Raw genomic sequence first — 20,596 nt, forward strand, 5'->3', positions numbered from 1 at the left:
GCTTCTGGTCACGCTCAGCCACATCACCCTGCAGCTGCTCAATCTGGCCCTGCAGCTCCGCCTGCTTCTCCTGGGCAGCTCGGGTGTCTCGGCGTACCGCTCCTCAAGGTCCTTCTGTGCAGCAAGCATCTCCTCCAGCTTCTGGTCACGCTCAGCCACATCACCCTGCAACTGCTCAATCTGGCCCTGCAGCTCCGCCTGCTTCTCCTCGGCAGCTCGGGTGTCGTCGGCGTACCGCTCCTCAAGGTCCTTCGAGACGGTGTGCATCTCTTCTAATTTCTCTTCACGGTCCGCAAGATCTAAACGTAGCTGCTTGATCTGGCCCTCTAGCGTGGTTTTCATGGTCGTGGAGAGATCCTCGAGCTCAGCGAACGCAGACTGCATTTCTCCTAAACTCTCATCAGCTCTGCAAAGTTCATTCTTTGTTTCTGACAGCGATGCTGTGAGCTGTTGAATTGAGGTGTTGGCCTTGTCGAGTAGTTTCTGCAGACTTGACACCTCGTCATTGTGTTCTGCCTGCATGGAAGCGATAATCTCATTGTGACGTAATTCCTTTGTCCTCATCGTATCGGTGTACTTGCGAAGATCCTCTGTCATGAGGCTTTCAAGGGCATCCTCATGCTCTTCTTTCAACTCCTGCATCCTTGTTTCTACCTCTTTAAGTTTGTCCTCAAGGACAACCTCGTTGGGGTAGAGAATGCGCCGTTGTTCCTGCAGCTGGGCGTCAGCATCAGTCAGAGTCTTTTGATGGCCCTCAATTTCCTCCTGCAGACGAGCAATTATATCTTCATTGGTGGCCTCCATAAGCTGCGCCTCAAGGATGGCAATTTTCTTGAGCAGTTCCTCAATGGTGTTTTGCAGCTGATACTCGGCGTAGAGCGCTTCTTTCTTCTTTAGGTAGGCGTCACGGAGCTCTTCACTGAGCTTGGAGGCGCCTTCATCCGTGGCATCAATTGGCTTCACGGTGTTGATCTTCGCGTGGGTGGTCATCTGCTTGGCGCGATCGGCGAAGCGGAGCGACTGTACGCTGAGATGGGCGTCATGCGCACTTGGCGCGATGGTCACCAGCATCGCCGACACACTGTTGCCGCCAAGGTACTCCTTTAGCAGCCTCGTCAGAGTGCTGTTGCGGAACTCTGGAATATTTTGGTTATAGCCCTTGCGTGTCGCCACAGCCTCGATGCAGGAGCCCAACGCAAGCAGCGAAAGGTTGATGTTGCGTGCCTGCTCAAACGGAAGCCCAGTCTCGGTTTGAGCGATTTTGATGCGCTCAGCGCCGGCAAGGTCCGCAAGAAGTAACTTGGAGATGCGGGGGACGATGTCTGTCGACTCGAAGGAGGTCTGCACCTCCAGCTGGAAAAGTGTGTGGGCACGAGAGGAGCGGTCGTGAACGGCGGTCGCCGCAAACGTGCGAAGTGGCTCCGCCTTCCGCAGCAGCGCAGCAATATCCTCATAGCTTCGGACAGGAATAGACCTTGCACCAACCACATGAAAGGAATTGTCCGTGTAGTTGTTACGGATGGAGACCATCCGACGATGGTTCAGCAGGTCAAAGACGTCCTCAAGGTAGACCTCCAACATGGACGCACACACGCGGTACGTCACCCCTTTCTGCGAGCTGGCGGCGGCGCGTGAGAAGATCATCTCACATACGCGTGGAATGAGACCCTCCTCCGGGGTGCCAAGGGAATTGGGGGGGCCAAACGCTGTGTACGTCTTACCGCTGCCGGTTTGCCCATATGCCATAATAGCGGCGTTGTACCCAGCCAAGGCATTCTCAACTAGCGGTCGACCGATGACCTCAAATACGTCTTCCTGACTGGAAAACGGCTTCGTACCGGCGTTTTCGTTGCTCCAAAAAACCCCGTCGAAGGTAAAGGTGAAGCGACCTTTCTGAGGCACCAAAACATCCACTGTATCATCCTTCATGCGCACCGCCAACTGTTGCTGGTCCTCTGCCGTCTCATTCGCGGCGGAGGCACGCACACGCGCGTACACGTTCACGCGACCGTTGCCTCCCGTTTTCCCTGAGAGTGGTCGCATGTGATGATGACTGCTGCCCCCACCCCCACTGGTATTCCCAATGCTGGAGATGCTGCTGCTGTGGTTGTTGTTGGCACCAGAAAGACTAACACCCGTTCCGGTGCGTCTGAAGGACTCAGGGCGGGGAAGTCCAGGTCGTGGCCCGCGTGCCGATGCCGGCGTGCCACCAGGTCGCGGCGGTCGTTGCATCGTTGGTGTCATGCCTGCTGGAGACCTTTGGCTGTTTGGTGTCGTGTTTCGCCTGGGTGTGGAAGCACTTGAGTAGGTGGAGATACGCATCGGTGTTGCGGTGGGCGGGCGCGGCGGCACGGAGCGTCCCGAGTTTAACCCGGTGCGGCTCGAGTTGGTACGTTTAAAGTCCATTCCTGGTAAGCGCGAAGGAGCGGGCTACTTTCCTCTTGTTGCTACTGGGGTACAACGCCGGATGAAGGACTCGCACAGAACGCAGCGAAACAGATGTACAAATAATAATCGCGCGTCTGAAAACAAGTAGATCTACGAGACCTCTACCGAGTTATTGTGTGTTTGTTTGTTTGTTTTTCTCCTTTTGTTATTTCCTTTGTTATTTTTATTTCAATTTCTCTTGCCTTATTGCGTACTTGCTTCGGATCTGCCTGCTGCTGTTTCCGAGTTTGTTGGCTTGTTTTTCCGCTGTGTGCTCTCTTTCTCTCTCCCTCTCTTCCACGGGGAGTTGTCTCCTTCAGGCCTAACGGAGAAGTGCTTGCAGAGCGTGTGGTCTCTTGTCTTGTGATAGAGGCTTGCCGTGAGCAAAATGAAGAGGAAAGGAAAAAGAAGAACAAGATTGCACCCGAACGCAGACACGTATGTGTGGTGGGGAGAAGTGATCAAAGCACACACACGCACACAGACAGAGAGAGAGAGAGAGAGATAGAGGGAAAAAAAAAGACAGGAAGAAAGAGAGAGTGAATCTGCACGCACGCGGAGTTGGCCCCACAAAAACAACCGGTACTACATGTCACCCATCAAATATGTCCATGGGAAGATTAACACGCAAGTACATGCAAAGGGATGTATATAGAGACAGACGTACGCATCAAGAATGCGAGGAAGCAGTGGCGTCAAAAACCGACCCCTAACATCATTCCACTTCATGAATGAAGCGGTCGCACATACCCAGGGAGACGGAGGCCCCAACCCCTTTCCCACCCCCACCTTTACCTTCCCACTATGCACTTTTTGTTGTTGTTGTTGTTGCTGCTGATGCTGCTTGTTTTTTTTTTGCTTTATTTTCTCTCTAAGACATCTACACGCACACATATACCCCCACCCATGCATGCATGAAACTCACACGGCAAGGCTGAACAAAAGCGAGAAAATGGCATGAGGGTGCCTCGCAACGCACTGTGCATTATCATGCCTTCCATCTGTTATACCCCTCCCCTCCCCTCCTCCATCCCTCTCTCGCAGCGGGAGCCACTGGAGCACTATATCCGTTACCGCTGAAACATAAATTTCCGCTTCACACACAGTTCGACAGACACACACGCAGGGAAACGGCCAGTGCGAAGGAAAGGGAGGGGGGTGGGAGAGAGAACAGAGGAGGCAAAAAAGAACGGCAACGACAGAAGCGGCACACCACACACACGAAAAAATGTGTGCGCAGCAATAAGTGTAAACGAGGATAAACGACAACGACGGATAAAAAAAAAAGAGAGAGAGAGAGAGAGAGAAGAAAACTACGACCGCGAGTCACCGAATCGGTGAATGAGATACCGGCGCGTCTGCTTCGCCGTCTGCGCCGCCTCCGTGGCACCCTGAGTGCCAAATGTCTGCATGAGCGACGAGACAACAGTTGGGAGCGAGGTATTGAGCACGATGGTCACGTTCGTCACCAGCAGCCCGGCATTCACCGGGTAGTAGAGCAGCACAGAGCGAACCTTCACGGTGGAGTCCATTTTGTGGATGTTCCGCTTCGTTCGCTCAAGCAGCAGTACCTTCGCAGGCACCATCCCGTCCACGTCCCTAAACTTCTGCAGCGCCACCGAGTCAGTAATCGCGCTCACCTTCATCTGGATAGTGATGCTGAAGACAAACCGGATCACGGTTTTTACAGTTCGAAACGTGTGTATATCTTCCGGGCTCTCAAATTTATTATTCCCTGGCTGGCAGTTGCGCTGGTAGTCCAGCGACGCCAGCAAATCAGCGTCCAAGTGGGAGAGGCGAACGCCAGGAAGAAGGTACATCGTCTTCACCAGGATACTGACGTATTTATTCTGCTCCTCCGGAGAAAATATATGAATTTTGGGGACATTGTTCTCCTGCACCTCATCCGCAAAGCTGCTCTCATTGATAAAGGTGTTGATAAGCTCAAGACTGTCAGTCCCCAAGTGTCTGACAGGACTGCATACAAATCTAAAAAACACATTCCCTGTATTAAGATGAGTTGAGGCCTCAGGAAGTGAGAGGAAGTCCCAGGTGTCATGTACAACCTGGGCCTGAACACTGGCTGTGATGCTAATCTCCCTCGCCGTCAGCGCCAACAGCTGATAGTGCTCCGCCACTGTTTTGGATCTTGTAGTCGTCTCGAGTGCCTCACTAGGTGAAAACATGACCTCCTGTTCATCGCCCTCGCATCGGCGACCCAATACCCCCTGAAAACCAGCCCCATTTTCCCTTCTTTTATCGTCCTCCAGCTGCAGATCAATGTCTTTGGCGTGTATTACAAGCACCTCCCGAGCTGAATTTCGTTTCCTTGACTGTGAGCCTTTACGCAATCGCCGAAGGGTGGGCAAAGCGCCTTTCCACCCCAGAAACATCATAGTATTATTCATCTTCCACACGCCATATATATCTTGACGCGACATTTGCTCAAGGTCTACCAGGCGTGCTATGCGCTCCTCCGTACTATGTGCCTTATCTATGTACAGTTTCTCTTCCGCTGTGAGTTTGGCTGCGGAGGATCCTCCAATTCGATAGCGGTGGCCGCGTGTTTGGTTAAGTGTGGAGATGGAGGTCTCGAAAAAACTATCCTCCAACGTATTGGGCGGCTCCGCATGTGTCACCTCGCATATGCTGGAAAGAAACCCTTTGACGTGATCCGGTAACACCTCATTCATTCCGTTCGTTAAGAAGCTTCGAGCCGCATCATCGCGAAGCGTGCCGGAGAGACTCTGACCCTTGCAGTCGGCCATGGTAAAACTAAACTCGCTCACGGTGTGGAGGCTGGCATTCATGAAGAAGGCACCCCCAGAGGAGCCCCTTCGCATCATATTCAACGTCAAATCGCCGGCGTCTTCAGGGGCGATGATGTCAAACTCCACAGTGGGCATAGGAGTGACGGAGACTTTCGGGTGCAAGGCGCGGTGCTTCCGCCCTCTGTCGTCCACGACCGGCATCGCACTCCTGCCACAGCAGAGTCCCATCACGCGAAACAAGTCCTAGACCCTGGTACTGTGCTATGGGGGTACAAATGGCAATTTTTTTTTTTTTACAAAAATGTCTTGAGCAACGGCGTGTGTAATATAGTATACATGGGGGGGTATATAGAGGTCCGTATGTCAGCCTTGCCTCTTATATGCAGGCAGAAACTACGGTGAGGGAGAGAGAGGCAAGACAGAGACGCGGTCTTAAAGGGCAGGTTGGAGGGGCCACGAGCGAGATGACGCCCTGTTGAGACGATAACTCGAGCCACGCACACATACACACACACACACACCCGTAGAGGGGGGAGCGGGACAAAAGAGAGAAAGAAAAAAGGGCGCAAGTATGACGCAGCGTGGCGTGTGTGAGAGATGTACAATGCACGGAAACACGAAAACGTTACGCGCCCGGCGTTCATCAAGCGATGGGTGCCAAACTCAGAAGAAGCGGCCAAGAAAGAGATAGGTCGATGCCCTGTTATCATCAAGCCAGGAGCTCCTTGCTGATTCCAAACGGCAGGCGGCATACCTTATCATCGCTCTCCAGAAACACAACCGTCTCGTCTTGCGAGTTTGTAGCCAAAATATTTTTCCTAATTCCCTCCGCGTGGTAGAATCCCCAAGGCAGCAGCACCTCGCCCCCGCATCCCCGTTGAAGCCACTCCACACATCGCATCTGGGCGGCCTTCGCCACCTTTCGCTCCCGGCTGCCGCGCACTGCCGGGTCGGCTCCAAGGCGACTAAAGGGAACAGAAACGCTCCCGCTGCTGCCTTTCTCCGCCAGGATCGCCGCCACTTCATTCATGTTGAGATCCGCGTCGTTGCGGAGATGCGAGCCAACAAGAGCGGCCATCTTTGGCTTAAGGTAACACTCCTGCAGCCGCACTGTTGCCTGCAGTTTCACTAGGGCCCCGTAATTCACAGCAAGTTCCTCGCAAATCGTTTTTATCGTCTCCTCATCGTAGAGAGTGTTCTGATCTGCCTTTTGCAGCATTTCCGTCTTCAGATTTTGGTTGTGTGCAATGGCAAAATACTCTTCCATCTGCTGCACCTCGCTCTCTTCCGTGTCACATATCCCCTCCAGCAGAATGACGAGATTATCCCGCTCCTTCACCGCCTGCACCATGTAATCCAGCAGCTTGTCGTAAAACTTCACCGATGCCACATGGAGGGTAGGGATGAGGGTGATGAACGGCACCGGCGCGGAAGGGGACTCGGCAGGGTCCTTCTGCGCTGACCTTGCAAAAAAGCGGGACCAGCAACTTCCAGTGAGGGTGAGCTCATTAAACGGTGTGCGCAGCAGCTGTACACGTCGGAGCATGTCTTGCGCCCTCCTGCTGACCCGTACCCAAACAATTTTCTCACTGGGGAACGCGTTGTGCCGACGTCAATAAAATACTGCGGCACACAAAGCTGCCTTGTTGTTGCTGCTGATGTCGTTTTAGTCGTTCAGATATCTACGACTCCACTCTCTAATGGCTTCTCAAAGAGGGAAAAGAAGAAAGAAGTAATAACAATAAAAAATGAAAAGAATGAAAGAGGCATAACGCAACATGCTGAGAAAACAAACGATGTGTTTGTGTTTGTGCGATGCAGAGCAGACGGACGTCAACGCAACATACAAGTAGAAAAACAACGTCACAGATGCAAGCATAAAAGAAACGACAATAGGCAGCGGTGTGAGTGGTCACCGAGGAGTGAGAAACACGTGGCAGCAAGACACTGATGATGACACACGCAAAAACGTCATTGATAAAAAATTTCCCTCCCCCTCCCCCCCCCCCCCCCTCCGTCCCCACAGACGCAGAGAAACGAAAGATCCACAACGCGGCGGCTGCACAGAGGCACACAGCAAGCCCCATCAGCCGACCTGAGCACTATGTCCACGAAGTTTGGGCAGCAAAAAGTTCTCAATACGCCGCTGGTGTTCCACACGTAAGCCTGGCAGTTGCTGCAGCAGCACACACAACTCTGCGGCATCTTCCTTAGACACCCCCACCTCACGTTGAATGAGTTCCTGCACAGCTGCACTAATGGCAGCGTCCGCCACCAACCTGCCCAACGGAGCACAGAGTTGCACCAGTACCATCAAATCCATGTAGGTGTACCGCGGCAGCGAGGCAATAACCCTCGACGAAAGAAGCTCCAGGCATCGTCCTAGCAGCGGAATGTTACTCGTCAAATGCGCCACGTGACCGCCGATATCCTCGACGGCCCTGCTGAATACCTCCAAGTACTGCAGTTGTACTGTGGGTAAAAAGTACGCGGTGGCAGATTCCATCTGAAGTCGCATCTGATCCATGAGCTCCCGCAGGACGTGCACTAACGCCGTCTGACGCTGCTGCGCAAACTGACGCTCCTCAACATGGTTTTTCGACGCGGCTGCCGCAACTCTTCTATCCCCATGGGAAACAAGATACACGGAGGTGTAATCGTTCATGTAGACGGTGAACACACTGAGCAGCTCGCTCGGTGTAAAGTCTGTTGCAAGGAACACCACTCGTTCCTCCATAGCCTTTGAAAAGCCAGGCGTGGTAGCTACAGCTGTAAACATCATGGACGTGGATCTGGCGCAGGTTTCCTCTAAGCGGGAGAGAAACACATGTACAGCGTTTGCTTCTGTAGCGGTATCCAGCGTGTCTCGTAGCTTCAAGGAGGTGCACATAACCGCAATGTCCATCACACTTAGCTCGGCCAACCCCGCCACTGCCGTCTGCTTCATACGATCAAATAACAAATCAAACTGGTGCTGAATCGACGTTGAGCTGGTTCCAAATGTATCCATGAGCTCCACCGCGCGAACCGGGGTGAGACCACCGCGTCCAACCTCGGGCTCAATGGCCAGCATCAAGTTATGTATAAGTTCATCCGGCACCCCCGCATCACACGCGACGGCGACTTGGATGCATTCCTCCAGCGAAAGCTCCGGCACTACGGCGACGAGAGCGCGGGCCACGTGTTGATGCAACTCGGTGCCTTGCTTCCGCAGCGAGGAGAGTGAGGCGAAGACGTGTACGAGCTCGACGGGCCCAAGTTCGTCAAGCTTTAGCAGCAACTCCTCCATCACACGATCCATCTGGGCAGTGTCCCAGAAGCCAAAGAAGGCGCCGCACTCGACGTAGGCGACCATGTCCTCTGGGCGCGCGTGGCGAATGTCGCAGAGTTTCCCAGAAAAGTACTTGTACTCGCCGCGCAGGAGGCCCTGCTCGTGAAAGTCGTTTGTGTCAAGATAGCGTGACTTCACCCGCACCATGCGACGGGCGATTTCGGCAACTGGCACTGGACGCTCCGTTAGCAGGTAGTTGCGCTTCGTCTTCTCCAACTCGACGAGTGTGCTCTGCCGCCAGAAGACATACCCAGGGGTTCGCTTGCTCCACAGAACACGCGTCCGCAGCAGCATTGTATCGACGTCTGCGCTCCTTGACTGGCTTCTCTCTCCCGCCCCCCGCTACTCGCTTGGGAATATTCCCCTCTGGAGTGGTATGCCCGCCCAGCCCCGTTGTTTCCCTTCCCTTTTCCCCCTCCCCCGCTTGAGACGCCGCGTGAAGCACACTCGACGAAGTACGAAGAAGCCGCAGCAGAAGATAAAGCACGGAAGGGTGAACAGAGTAGACAGTATTCAACGAAAAGTAAGCAGCACAAACATACACACACACAGAGAGAGAGAGAGAGAAAGAAAGAGGAGGACACGCATTCTCCGTGTCATGGCCTCACAAACGTCGATAGAGCGTCTTAAGAAGGTTGCGCAGCTCTTCTTCTGAGATTTGCCGCGTATGACTTCCGCGCAGAATCACAAAGACGCTAAGGACTGTCATCCACGTCTCAGTGTCGTCCTCATCCTCAAGGCCCTCACCAAAGTGGACCTCCACCCAAACCACCTACGGCACCCCCTCTTCAACGTGTGCTTGGTTCATCGAAGGGTCACTCACCCCACTGCGGCAAATGGCCCAGTAGCGTTGCAGGAGCGCCGCTTCCACTACCCGCATGCAGTCCACAAGTCGTGGTCCGTGTCCAGGTTGATGTCGAGGCCAATCGTGATGGGCGGGCTCGACGACAGCACGCGGGAAAACGCAACGCCAAGAGAAAGGAGCGAATCCAGCGAGACACATGCATCACCCTCCGCTCCCCCACAACAATTCCTGCAGGAAACTTTTAAACACAAGCGGGGAGGCGGAGGAACGCAAGAATGTCAACACGTTATCGTCCCATTTTTCATCATATGAAAAATATACTCACTGCACCAAACCTCTGTGGTGTAGTGTACAAAAAAACACAATACTGCCATGCAACCCAACTCTGCACTGCGGAGAAACACTCCCCTCCTCCCCACGCGCGCGTACTCGCGTGGATCACCACAGCTCCCGGTCAACAAACAAAACAAACGGCAGCTCAGACAGCCGGGTGACAACCTCCATCAGCTCCTGCGTTCCTGCATCCTCCGGCGGGTAGAAGACGCAGCGATCGCGATCGTAGAACTTCCACACCCCGTCGCCGTTCGCCCAGCAGGTCGTGCCCTCCTCGCCTTGAAAGAATATCCGCAGGAACGCGGCAAGTACGTTGCGGTTGAGGCATTCGATTAAGAGCATGCGTAGCCGCAGGTCTGCCAGTTCATCTTCACTTAGGCGCTGAAGTTTTGTGCGTTGTCGGCCCGTAACATCTGTGACTGCCTCCACAAGCGGGATGACGCCGGATACCGAGACCCCACTGAGGTCCCTGGAGCCATGCTGCAGACACGCACCGAACTCCAACACGGCATCCCACACACGGCGGGTCCGCACCAAGTGGTAGATAGGGCGGAAACCCGCGCGCATCAGCGCCACCACAGCAGGAAGCAGATGTTCCTGTACAATTAGACCGATCTCTCTGTGTACCCCCTCGTCAAATATTGCACGGGCATCCTCGACGGACGGGCACACGCCCAGCGCCGCAAACTTCCCCGAAAAATAATTTGACAACACACTCGTCGCAGAGCGCATCAACTCTGCACAGCTTTGCAACGCCGCCTTTCGGGGCACCTCGCACGTCCCCTGCTGCTTCCCCCTTGCAACGCTGTTCGTGAGCTCATCTGCAGGTGTTTCATCCACGATCGACATGAGCGTAAACGACGTGTTTGCGTTCACGACGACCCCATCCGGGGCCTCACTCACCATCACTGACCATTCCGCCTGCTCCCCCATGCGAGCCAGTGCTAACAAGTCCGGGAGGCTTTGGTTTAGCAAGGCATCCTCACAGAGAACCTCGCCTCGCACTTTTGCACCAAGCTGGGCAATTTCGTGAAGTATCCGCTCCAACAGCTTCCGCTGAAACATGTAGGCAATAAGCAGGAAGCTGCTGCTCCGCCCTTGGGTGGTGTTATACTTCTTGACACGCCCAAAGTCACTCAGTAAACGGTTTGTGTAAAAATCTGAGTGGTCGCGTGAAGTGTTGTGTTGGCTGACAAAATGCAAAAAGTCAAAGCAATCACGCTCATTTCGGCGGAACACGCCGCCAGACGGTTTTAGGCGGTGATGAAACACGTCATGCCACAACTGAGCAACATCCATCATGCGTTTATGCCGTCGCTCTTGCAAGCAGGCGTTTGACAAAGAAAGGCCCGGTTCAGTGGGCTGCAGCATCTCCAGCGTTACGGCATGCAGTTGCCCAAGTAATCGTTCCGCCGCGTCGCTAGAGCGCGCGTCATACACGCGAGAAAGCGTAAAGGTACGCGGCGTCTCATCCTGTGACGCGTCCAGCCCCAGTTCCGGAGAAGGACTTCTGCTGCCACTGCCGGCGCCTGGCGTCGCGTACTGTTGGGCCTCCATTGCCGCGACGACTTCCATGGCACCTTCCACAACATCGTCCATGTACCCAAACGACTTTGCTGCGTCAATGTGCGTTTGAAGCATCTCCCGATTTTTTAGCGCGAAAGCGGTGTGGATGGCGCGGTGCAGCTTAGCCACCCACTGGCGTCGCTCGCGAGAGGCCGACCACAGCTCTCGTACTTTGACAATGGTTTCTGCATTCAGCTCAGAGGCATGCAAACGCACATACGTCACCAGCTCCTTCGCCTTGTGCGCTTCAATCAACACCAATAGCTCTGGTGGAACCGCAGCCACCACCATCCCTCGCCCTTCCACCACTTCCTCGCCCAGATTCTCCGCTGCAGCGACCTCCGCGTCATTGTTCCTAGTAACGGGAGAGACGTAGGGCTCCGCCTCCTCTTCATGGCCCGCCAGAAACGCCTGGCCACGCGCGGCGGCCATCTTGAGGTCGTTGAGAATTTTCTCAGTCATCTGCTGCGCATCGCATACATGCGTCCGGCAGCTATTATAGTTTAATAACCCCTCCTGAATCTTCTTCTGAAAAAAAACGCACTGTCCTATGCACCTCCGCGCCTCTTCCGTGTTACCCAAACGAATACTCTCGCGCATCGAGGCACACAGCTTGCTGGTGCGGCCCTGCCATATCAACAGGTAATCCATACGCCACTGCCCAATCATCTCCACTTGCTGACGTCCCCGCTCTTGTGTGGCATGTCGTTCGTCTACCTCTTTTTTTTGTAGTTCCTCCATGTAGCGGTCCCCGTCCTGTTCAGCTTGCGTTTGTAAGGAGTCACGTAGAATGAGGCGGTGCTCCTCCTCCTCAAGAAGGTGTAGTTGCGACTGCAACAGCTGACGATCGCGCAGCATAAATGGAACATCCACTGGCAGCTCCCGCAGTGCCTCTGCACATGCGTCACGCAGCTTGTGGACCTCGCCAGCACCCCACTCGCGGGATTGCCGGCGAACCACGATATGCTCCATGAGACGGGGTGGCAAGCGATGGGTTGCCAGATGCTTACGACGCAGACCAAGCTGCTCCCGCCCCCACCGAGCCCGCGCTTTCACCTCCTCGCAGGGAGACCGCTCTGCAAGCCGAAGAACATCTTGTAGCAAAGTGGCATTGCCCAATGAAACGGCCACTTCAATGGCATCGCACGTCGCCACAATCACACTCCGCGCGTTTTGTTCCTGTTGCTGTAGTGGTAACTGCCGCTGCGTTTTTCCCTCGCCGCGAGACACCGCACGCGGAAGCCCTGAAAACGCCGTCTCAACAGCCGAGACGGGAACCTCAAGCTGACGTGCCGCCTCAGCGAGCAGCAGTAGCAGCTTCACCGACTGAAGTTTTTCAGTCCCAGTGGCAACAGCCATACTGTGCGCCTGTAGCTGCGCCAGGAACGCCTCCTGCTGAGTTCGCAAATCCACGCGACGGCGTAGCTTGTCCAGCATGTCAGGCTGGACCCCGGCCTCCATCGCAGCTACAAACAACGCCTGAAGTGTGTCCGCCGACTCTTGCAATGGCAGCCGCGTGTCACTATCGATAAACGTCGTAATATTGACAAGAGCAACAGTTCTTTTTGCCAAGGCTTCATGAACCTCGCGGCTTTCCTCTACAAAGGCAAGGAGAGGTGCATATTGCTGTGCCTTTTCAGATGCCGCCTCATACGTGGCCAAATCCTCCGTGGCCGCCGCCTGTTGCATGCGCTCCAGAATCTCCTTCATGGAACAAAACTCATGGAGACGCATTTGTGCTTGCTCCATCTCTGGGTGCGTGCTAGTTCGAAGAGAAAAGGAATAGGCACGCCGGTGTGAAAACTCCAGTGTCGTCTTTGCGGCACTAAGGCTCTTGTATGCCTTCGCCCAGGAGAGCTTCCGCTTGATGGTCATCACCAACGCAGCCTCGTACTTGGATAGGGCAACCGCGAGGTAGCGGCGGTGCATGAGCTCCATCCTTGTCCTCGTTTCCCCTGAACTGAAGTTTGCCTGCAACTCGGCAAAGTGCGATAGTTTTGCTAATTGACCCAGAGAAGTACGATTGGACACAGTCGTTGTTGGCAGCTCGCCATCGGGAACATTCTGATAGCTGCCCCGTGACTCGTGTGGAAGGTGCCGATGGTAGTCTGTCCACGCCGCGTACGCATCCTGCAGCCGCGCGAGGAACTCTTTTCCGCGACCGTCAATGCGAAAGTACATGTCATACTCCTTTGGAACCGTGATCAGCAGAGCATCCGGCTCTACTGGGCTCAGATACACCTCCCCCAGCGCGAGCAGCTCGGTGCGTTGCAGGATCCCGAGATCACCATCCGTGCACCAGTAAATGGCACAGTTGGTGAGGACAATAATAAACATCTTATGCGTTTCCTGTGCGGAGTGGCTCACCTCGCGCGTCTCCGGCCCCGCCGTACGATTCTTCCTACGCTCCGTCTTGGGTGCAGCGGCCTCGTAGCGCCAGGCCGCACCAGAGAAGTAAATCGTGTTGTCCCCAAAACTACGACAGGCCTCAGCAATGTTGGGCACAACTGCGAGGCCCAATTCATCGCCAGCATGGTGTTTGAGTGGGCGGCGAAGCGCAAGGATGGGTTTCGAGTCAAAGACACTGTTTTTCAATGCATTCCGCACATTCTCCACATGCGGAACCTTGAAAAGTGGAAGCATTTCGTACGCATGTTGTGAACGGCGATGTCCTTCAACGTAATTCCACGCAGAGCAACGAAGAAAGACGTCCACGCTGGAGTCGCTCTCCACGTCCAGCATGTAATCGCAGGATTGACCTGGGCCTGTCATCACACCAATAATTGTCCCCTGCCCTGGATAACAGCGGACAAGGCCGACAACGTCGGGCCAGGAAAGAAACACCAGCACTCTAGGATCGTGTGTACGAACACTATCGGTTGGCATCACATCGGCGCCAACAGAGCCTTTGCGTCCCCACAAGAGGTCTTTAAACGTGCGGCATAGTTTTCCCACTCCATCATGGTGATTTAGCAGCACAATCCCTCGCGTGGAAACGCAAACCACTCGCCGAGTACCATGTTTGCTCAGCAGCCCAGGGCTCAAGATGATGCCGGTGGGAAGCGACTTCACGTCCAGATCACTGCAAATCAGAGAACACTGAATCGACCCAAGACCAAGATCTGTTGCGAAGGGCCCATTGAGCGTCAATGCGTCGGCCGCAGTGGATGGAATATTTGCAAGCATGCTTGCCTCATCGTCAAAATCCACAACAAGTTCCTCAACAAAGCGGTAGTGCGCCAAGTAGGCACGACTACCGAGTCTCTTGCTAAGCCAACTACCGCTCGCGTCCTCCGTATTATGCACCTCAGGTGCCTCTGCACTGTTAGTGTGTTGTTTACCAAAATACGTCTTAAAACGCACTGGATGCATGGAGGACAACACCCGCGAGGGAAGATTTAGGTGCTCCCTAACGGCACCAAGCGACGATAAGCCACCTATTGACTCCTCCCGTCCCCCTGGCTCCGCAAATCGGGCGTGGGCGTACAACTGCTTCGACGCCGTGGCAGGTATTTTCACCCCACAGTACTGCATTACCACTTCAGGTAGCAGCTCAATGAGGCGAATAAACTCCACACTAGAATGAACCTTGAAAAGGGCGTCAACCTCGGTGCTGTGAAGCAGTACCGTCTGGGAATCCACATCAAACTTCACGTCATGTACGTCTGGTAACGGAATCCGGTGAGTGACCTTTACTAGTGTCTCACTAAGAAGATACACAGCTCCATCGGTGATGGCAAGCGCGCAGAGTTGCAATCGGCGGTCCTCCTCCACCCGTGTGATCATGGAGGACCAAAACACAAGAGACTCCGCGTGGATGCTAAATAAGGGAAAAAGTGACTTGTTTGTCCCCACTTGCATGCGATCCTCCGGGTACGATATCAGCGGCATGTGGGGCTCCTCCACGCCGCGCCGTATAACGGCCCGCACGTTCTCCACCTCACGGAAAAGAAAACGTCGTCCGGTTTTCTGCCCCAAATGAATCTTGTACAAGTGTGCAATGAGCTGAATTTTCACACTCGCCTTCGTTCCACCCAGATGTGAATTTTGACTGTGAAACCGAATAAGAATATCATGAAAGCATGGTACAATGATGGCCAGAAGGTTGGTCTCGGTGATGCTCGCAATGACACCCGCAATCTGGTTGGTGTCAACGCACCGCGAATGCACCCTGCCCGTCAGTTTTTTTCGGGCGAACAAGTACAAGTACTGCGGCGTCAGGAGGAGGTCCCGTTCCTGTGTCGTGTCGTGTTTCCCAATCTTTTCCACACAACGAGAAAAGACAACGTTTTGGATGTTATCCCCGTGCTGTAAATGCCGCGAGAAAGACTCCAGCTTGTACGCAATGTGTGAGTAGCGCTCTTGGGCGTAGGGTAAAAGAGCAAAAGCGTGCACATCCGCCAATGTCTCCCCCTGCACAACGTCCATCGTCTGAGACATGGGTGTGGTGTAGCTGGCGTGCCCATCCTTATCACTGATGGCGTCCTCAACAAGGTCTTTTGTGTTTCCAAAGGAAAGTAGGTGCCCCAGCGTGTCGGCATCCTTGTCATCCTGAGCTCCCACGTGTGGTTGGGATTCATGCCGCACCGCTTCTCCAAGGACTCGTGAAGAGCCCTCTTCTATTTGGCCTTTGAGCTCGAAGGCATCCACCGATTGTGCGAGGTTCATATGAAAGACTTGGCCACCCTCTGCTGCACCACCCCGCTGCTCCTCAATACAATTAGCTATCAAAGGCGGGACTGTTTGACTGTTCTCACCCATTGCCGTAAGAAGCGCCGGCTTCGTCATCCCGCTTATGAGCCTAAGCCTAGCAAGGATAAATGTCACCCATTCCTCCCGTGCACTGTCATTCTCGCAACAAAACAGTAACTCTTTACCTTTAATGAGCATAAACCACCCAAACTGAGCCATTGCGCTGGGTGCCTTTGCGACCAGCAGAACATCGTGTGTGGCGTAATTCGCAGCCTGTACAATTTCCAACGGAATTACCTTGTCCCGTTGTCCAACGCTCCTTCCGTAGCAGATGGTGTCTCCTTCTACAAACACGTAGCGTCGCTTCCATTTCTGCGCCCCCAGTAGCCGCATACCCAAGAAGGACGCCGCCACATCGCCAAAGTTATGCTCAATAACCTTTTTTGATCGCGGTTTCCACATCCACGCCGCATGTGGCAACGTGATGGCCCATGGTTTTTGCTCTTGCCGTTGCTGGGACATCGTTCACAACACAACTAGGGAAATATACAACCCCGTCAAGGCTATGGGAAACGGCTGTACTATTATCCTACACCAGAGAGAAAAAAAAAAAAAAATGTCCTTGTTAAGATATCACCTGACTTTACAGCTACGTGTACCATTGAATAATAAACAAAAAATCAGGAATGCCTTCTCAACGTGTGTGTGTTTTGTCTGCGTGCATGAGGAGGTACATATACATTGAGCAATTATTGTTGTTTTTCCCCATTTTTTTTTTTTGCGTTGTTGTTGCTTGTTTCTGATGCGTTGCAGAAACCTCCTTCTGGGGGAACGATCATTCCCATGTCATCTAACGCAAAGCCAATCGAGCCGACAACCCACCACGTGTGGAAGCTAATAATTGTTGTTGTGCCTGCAAGGTTCCACTTGAGTCAAAAAACTGCATACAGAATATGCATAGTTCCTCCCTCTTGTAGAGCTGAGATGGCGGGGGCATTCGGTCGCCGCGGCGCACATCAAGGCCCCACCTCTGGCGCAACTCAAGTATGGACTTATGGGTGATCGCGCCGGGCAGTTCATCCACATAAAATACTTGAAGACACAGTGCACACTTCTTCCTTTTTTGTAGGCCTTGCTTCACGCGGAGCTGTAGCTCCTCTGGCGTGAGCTTTTCTCCACCATTTTTTTGGTGCATCTTCTGCCACCACGAATAATTGCTACAAGAAAAACATCCATAAGGGGGAAAAAAAAATTGTGGAGAGTGTGAGGTCAGCATTCATACACGTATATTATATATATATACTCGGAAAAGAATCTGAATGGTGGAAACGAAGCACAAGGGAAATAAATAAAAAAACTATTTATATATATATATATATATACTATTTATTATTATTATTATTATACTTTAAACTCTTCGGAGGTCACTTCATCAATGTGTTTTTCTATCTGAACTTCTATGGGAAAATCAACTGGAAACAACTCTGCAGTTTTTCCGTCTATATTTTCATCATTTTCTGGTAAAGACACCCGCTTGTTTCTGCGGCGTTTCTTTACAGGTGAGACCTGGGCCAATGAGGAAGTGTCATGAACCGCCTCCTCATCGGTGTGAGCTTCGTGCATTAATGGGATGACTGTGGAGTCTGCTAAATGAGGAAGACCTTTTTCTTCCAAAATGCTGTAATCCGTGAAAGCCAAATTAAAAAGAGAACGCACACACCGCAGGGAAACTTCAAATCCAAGAAACGACTGTGCTCCTCCCAAAACAGGCAACGCAAAGTCGTGCTGAGCGCCCCTCTTCTCATCAAGGAACTTTGCAAACGACGGATTAAAAAAATCATAAACCACTTGATCGCACACACGATATAGTGCATAATGAGAATGTTCACCATGGGTTAAAATATCCCTCATTATGAGCAAAAATGGAGCATTAAAGAAGACACATCCAGACCCATCAAGAAGAAAGGCACGAATCAAATACACTAAACCACTGTTTACATCCACATCATTTGCTCTCCAATGACGAAGGGAGGCAAGAATAACTCTCATGTTTTTTGTTGTGGCGATTCTTTTAAAATAGTTTGCTATACTCACCTCCCTCTCAGAACTTAAGGTGGAAAAATTAGCATGACTACTTGAAGTTAATGATGCGTTTTCCGATAAAGTTCCTCGCTCCTCACCTGTGGGTGAGATAACCACCTCCTGATTCACATGCACATCCTTCAGAAAAAGTGGTACAGGTGAAGCCATCACCACCTCACTCTCCTTCACTTCGACAATGGGATTCTCTTCATCCCCAGATCTGTTTTGCATCTCCTCCGAAGGATTCAAACCATCCACGTCGGTTTGCCTATTCATTTCCAAAATATCTGCATTACCCGTATCTTCCGCTTCATATTTCACACTTGAGTCATTCTTCTTCTCACGTTTAGGAAACAGTACACTTCCTCTAAAACTACATTTTTCCATGAGACTAAGAACAGAGTATACCAATAATACAATTATCCCAGCCTTACCTGGTGGCAAAACCTTGGCGGAAAACCTCGAAACGGACTCAAAGATTAATGTAATGTTTCCTTCGTTATAAAGTACGGATGAGGCCAAGGCATGTGCGGCAACTACTACAGCTGTATCTTTTACAATATAACCATCAATCAAGAGATTCAGAGTCATAAATAATTCGGCTAGATAAGTTATCACATTTACTACATCAAATCGTCGTCTAAGATCGGGGGAGGCTAAAAACACACGAAGCAACTCAAACCCATAACGAATATGATCAAGCGAAATAACACTAGAGATACATTTCCACTGTTGATGAAAAGCATCAGAAGGAACCTCATCATTTTCTTCTCGGTTTAAGCGAACCACCTCCCGTGTATAACGAAGTAATGATGCACATATGTTTATGTAATCAAGAACTGTTTGTGCTGATTCTAAAACAGATTTTTCAATCTGAGTAGGGAGCTCTATATCCTCACCTGAGGTTTTGTATCCTGATATCAACTCGTTGCGTTCCCTGACAACGCTATCAAACCCCTCAATAATATGTGCTAGTCGACTCCATACCATCATATTTAGGGGTTCAAAGCCAAAACAAATAAAAGAAAGACATTGTTGAGAAAGTTGTATCTTTGTTGGCAATGGTAGAATCCATGACATGTTAGAATCATCAGATATACCTTTAATAAAACGACCTTTTTTTCGCAAATCTATGTCTTGAACCTTTTCCAGTGGATCTTTGCTTCTTAAACCAAGAAGCGTTGAAGTACAACCCATTGCCCCAATTTCTCCTTGCATACGGTAAGAAGATGTACCACGCACAAGTACACCATTTGAACTGATAGCTCCATTGCAACTTTTTGCCACGTGTCTCCAGCGATCTAACTCCCTCTTGCACTCGCGAAGACGTTTTCCACTTTCAAAAAGTCCCACCATTTGCTGTGAGAATTGTTGCTGGAATTTTGACGCAAATCCTAGTTGCGCCAGTTCCACTGGATTCGCAGAACGAAGGATGGCTGACATAGCCGTAACTATGTGCATATTCCACTTCCATAGTTGTTCATCGCATTCCAAGAGTTCTATAATGTGAGCATTATATTGATCCAAAACATTCTGATTTTCTTCTGTAGAAGATGCATCACTGTCATAGCTTTCACCTTCCGTTCCCTCTTCATCTGCCTCTTCCTCTTCATCCCCCTCTTCGTCACCATCCTCAACTCCATCATTGTTTATTTTTTGCTTCATGCGAACTTGTTTGTCGTCCAATTCTATCGCAATTTCCTCGCCCAATACAACCATTTCCACTTCCTTTTCGTTTGAATCATCCAAAAAAACAACATTAGACGCATTATTCGTCCTTTGATCAGAATTGGGGTATAACTCCCCCTCCAAGGTGTTTATATCACTTGAAACCTTCTTTGATTCGCTCCTGGCATAGTTCTGATTAATAATGACAAGAAAAAGCTCAATACCATGATTTCTAGCAAAAGCCCCAATCACCGGTGGCATGGTTTCTTTTGGTCCAGTAAAAAAAAGCGTGATCATTTTCAAAACGACTTCAAGCAAGACAACATCGTCTTTTTGCATAACGCCGCTTGAACGCTTTTCGGCCACTGGAGCTACTGACTGAATCAAAAGTGTAAAAAACTCGTTCGTTCCGCATCGTTCCATGAGACGACGAACAAAATCCAACTGACGCGGTCTCTCCATTGAATACAAGGGAACTGGCAACAGCATAGCCGTTAGTAGTTTAAGCAATTGCGGCAAAAGTGTGGAGGTAAAATTCATCCCATGAGCCAAAAGAAGTGGAATCACAACATTTTCCATCACCATCATTTCACTTATAAAAATAAAATCCTGCCGTGCCAACTTTCGAACATCAGAGGAAAATCCCATATTCTCGCTTTCAAACTTTTTCTCATTTTCGCCGTCGCTATCGCTATCATCATAAAGCTGTTTCTGTCGGAGAGCCTCAATATTTTCCTCTACACGCGCATGCTCTCTTAAAACACGATTTCGAAGTAGTTTTGCGGCAGAACACGCATCAGCTACCTTTTGTCCACCAGGCAAACGAGCCAATGGAATGTTTAATGCACTGATTGCATTGAGAATTTGCTTTTTCACCGCCTCAGAAGACATATATATATATATATATATATATATATATAC

The 20,596-nt window shown here is 51.5% G+C and overlaps 8 protein-coding genes across 8 annotated transcripts, besides 10 other annotated features; 1 reads left to right on the plus strand and 7 right to left on the minus strand.

Moving 5' to 3' along the window:
• TraAM80_07720 (putative kinesin) lies at nt 1–2,406 on the minus strand (the record flags this gene model as incomplete). Its single annotated transcript, XM_029384501.1, has 1 exon — nt 1–2,406. A coding segment is annotated over one exon (2,406 nt), but the record flags the coding sequence as incomplete, so codon positions are not given.
• A 154-nt stretch (nt 2,407–2,560) lies between these two features.
• Nucleotides 2,561–2,617: a microsatellite.
• Nucleotides 2,618–2,701: 84 nt separating this feature from the next.
• Nucleotides 2,702–2,723: a microsatellite.
• A 172-nt stretch (nt 2,724–2,895) lies between these two features.
• Nucleotides 2,896–2,970: a sequence feature (GA-rich).
• A 267-nt stretch (nt 2,971–3,237) lies between these two features.
• Nucleotides 3,238–3,285: a microsatellite.
• A 151-nt stretch (nt 3,286–3,436) lies between these two features.
• Nucleotides 3,437–3,467: a microsatellite.
• A 246-nt stretch (nt 3,468–3,713) lies between these two features.
• Nucleotides 3,714–3,737: a microsatellite.
• Nucleotides 3,738–3,740: 3 nt separating this feature from the next.
• Nucleotides 3,741–5,426, minus strand: TraAM80_07721 (putative aspartate aminotransferase, mitochondrial; the record flags this gene model as incomplete). The annotated part of the gene is made up of 1 exon (XM_029384502.1): nt 3,741–5,426. The coding sequence occupies one exon, from the start codon at nt 5,424–5,426 to the stop codon at nt 3,741–3,743; it is 1,686 nt and encodes a 561-aa protein (XP_029235634.1).
• Nucleotides 5,427–5,692: 266 nt separating this feature from the next.
• Nucleotides 5,693–5,719: a microsatellite.
• Nucleotides 5,720–5,907: 188 nt separating this feature from the next.
• TraAM80_07722 (putative mitochondrial DNA topoisomerase II) lies at nt 5,908–6,744 on the minus strand (the record flags this gene model as incomplete). Its single annotated transcript, XM_029384503.1, has 1 exon — nt 5,908–6,744. One exon carries the CDS (start codon nt 6,742–6,744, stop codon nt 5,908–5,910), a length of 837 nt encoding a protein of 278 aa, XP_029235635.1.
• A 172-nt stretch (nt 6,745–6,916) lies between these two features.
• Nucleotides 6,917–6,961: a sequence feature (A-rich).
• A 225-nt stretch (nt 6,962–7,186) lies between these two features.
• Nucleotides 7,187–7,220: a microsatellite.
• Nucleotides 7,221–7,284: 64 nt separating this feature from the next.
• TraAM80_07723 (uncharacterized protein) lies at nt 7,285–8,823 on the minus strand (the record flags this gene model as incomplete). Its single annotated transcript, XM_029384504.1, has 1 exon — nt 7,285–8,823. One exon carries the CDS (start codon nt 8,821–8,823, stop codon nt 7,285–7,287), a length of 1,539 nt encoding a protein of 512 aa, XP_029235636.1.
• Nucleotides 8,824–9,079: 256 nt separating this feature from the next.
• Nucleotides 9,080–9,108: a microsatellite.
• An 88-nt stretch (nt 9,109–9,196) lies between these two features.
• TraAM80_07724 (uncharacterized protein) lies at nt 9,197–9,646 on the plus strand (the record flags this gene model as incomplete). The annotated part of the gene is made up of 1 exon (XM_029384505.1): nt 9,197–9,646. The coding sequence occupies one exon, from the start codon at nt 9,197–9,199 to the stop codon at nt 9,644–9,646; it is 450 nt and encodes a 149-aa protein (XP_029235637.1).
• Nucleotides 9,647–9,772: 126 nt separating this feature from the next.
• On the minus strand, nt 9,773–16,447 carry TraAM80_07725 (putative protein kinase; the record flags this gene model as incomplete). The annotated part of the gene is made up of 1 exon (XM_029384506.1): nt 9,773–16,447. The coding sequence occupies one exon, from the start codon at nt 16,445–16,447 to the stop codon at nt 9,773–9,775; it is 6,675 nt and encodes a 2,224-aa protein (XP_029235638.1).
• A 328-nt stretch (nt 16,448–16,775) lies between these two features.
• On the minus strand, nt 16,776–17,120 carry TraAM80_07726 (uncharacterized protein; the record flags this gene model as incomplete). The annotated part of the gene is made up of 1 exon (XM_029384507.1): nt 16,776–17,120. The coding sequence occupies one exon, from the start codon at nt 17,118–17,120 to the stop codon at nt 16,776–16,778; it is 345 nt and encodes a 114-aa protein (XP_029235639.1).
• Nucleotides 17,121–17,326: 206 nt separating this feature from the next.
• Nucleotides 17,327–20,566, minus strand: TraAM80_07727 (uncharacterized protein; the record flags this gene model as incomplete). Its single annotated transcript, XM_029384508.1, has 1 exon — nt 17,327–20,566. The coding sequence occupies one exon, from the start codon at nt 20,564–20,566 to the stop codon at nt 17,327–17,329; it is 3,240 nt and encodes a 1,079-aa protein (XP_029235640.1).
• Nucleotides 20,567–20,596: the final 30 nt, after the last annotated feature.

Source organism: Trypanosoma rangeli, assembly GCF_003719475.1.
Source record: "Trypanosoma rangeli strain AM80 chromosome Unknown Tra_15.4_contig_00336, whole genome shotgun sequence".
NCBI lineage: Eukaryota > Euglenozoa > Kinetoplastea > Trypanosomatida > Trypanosomatidae > Trypanosoma > Trypanosoma rangeli.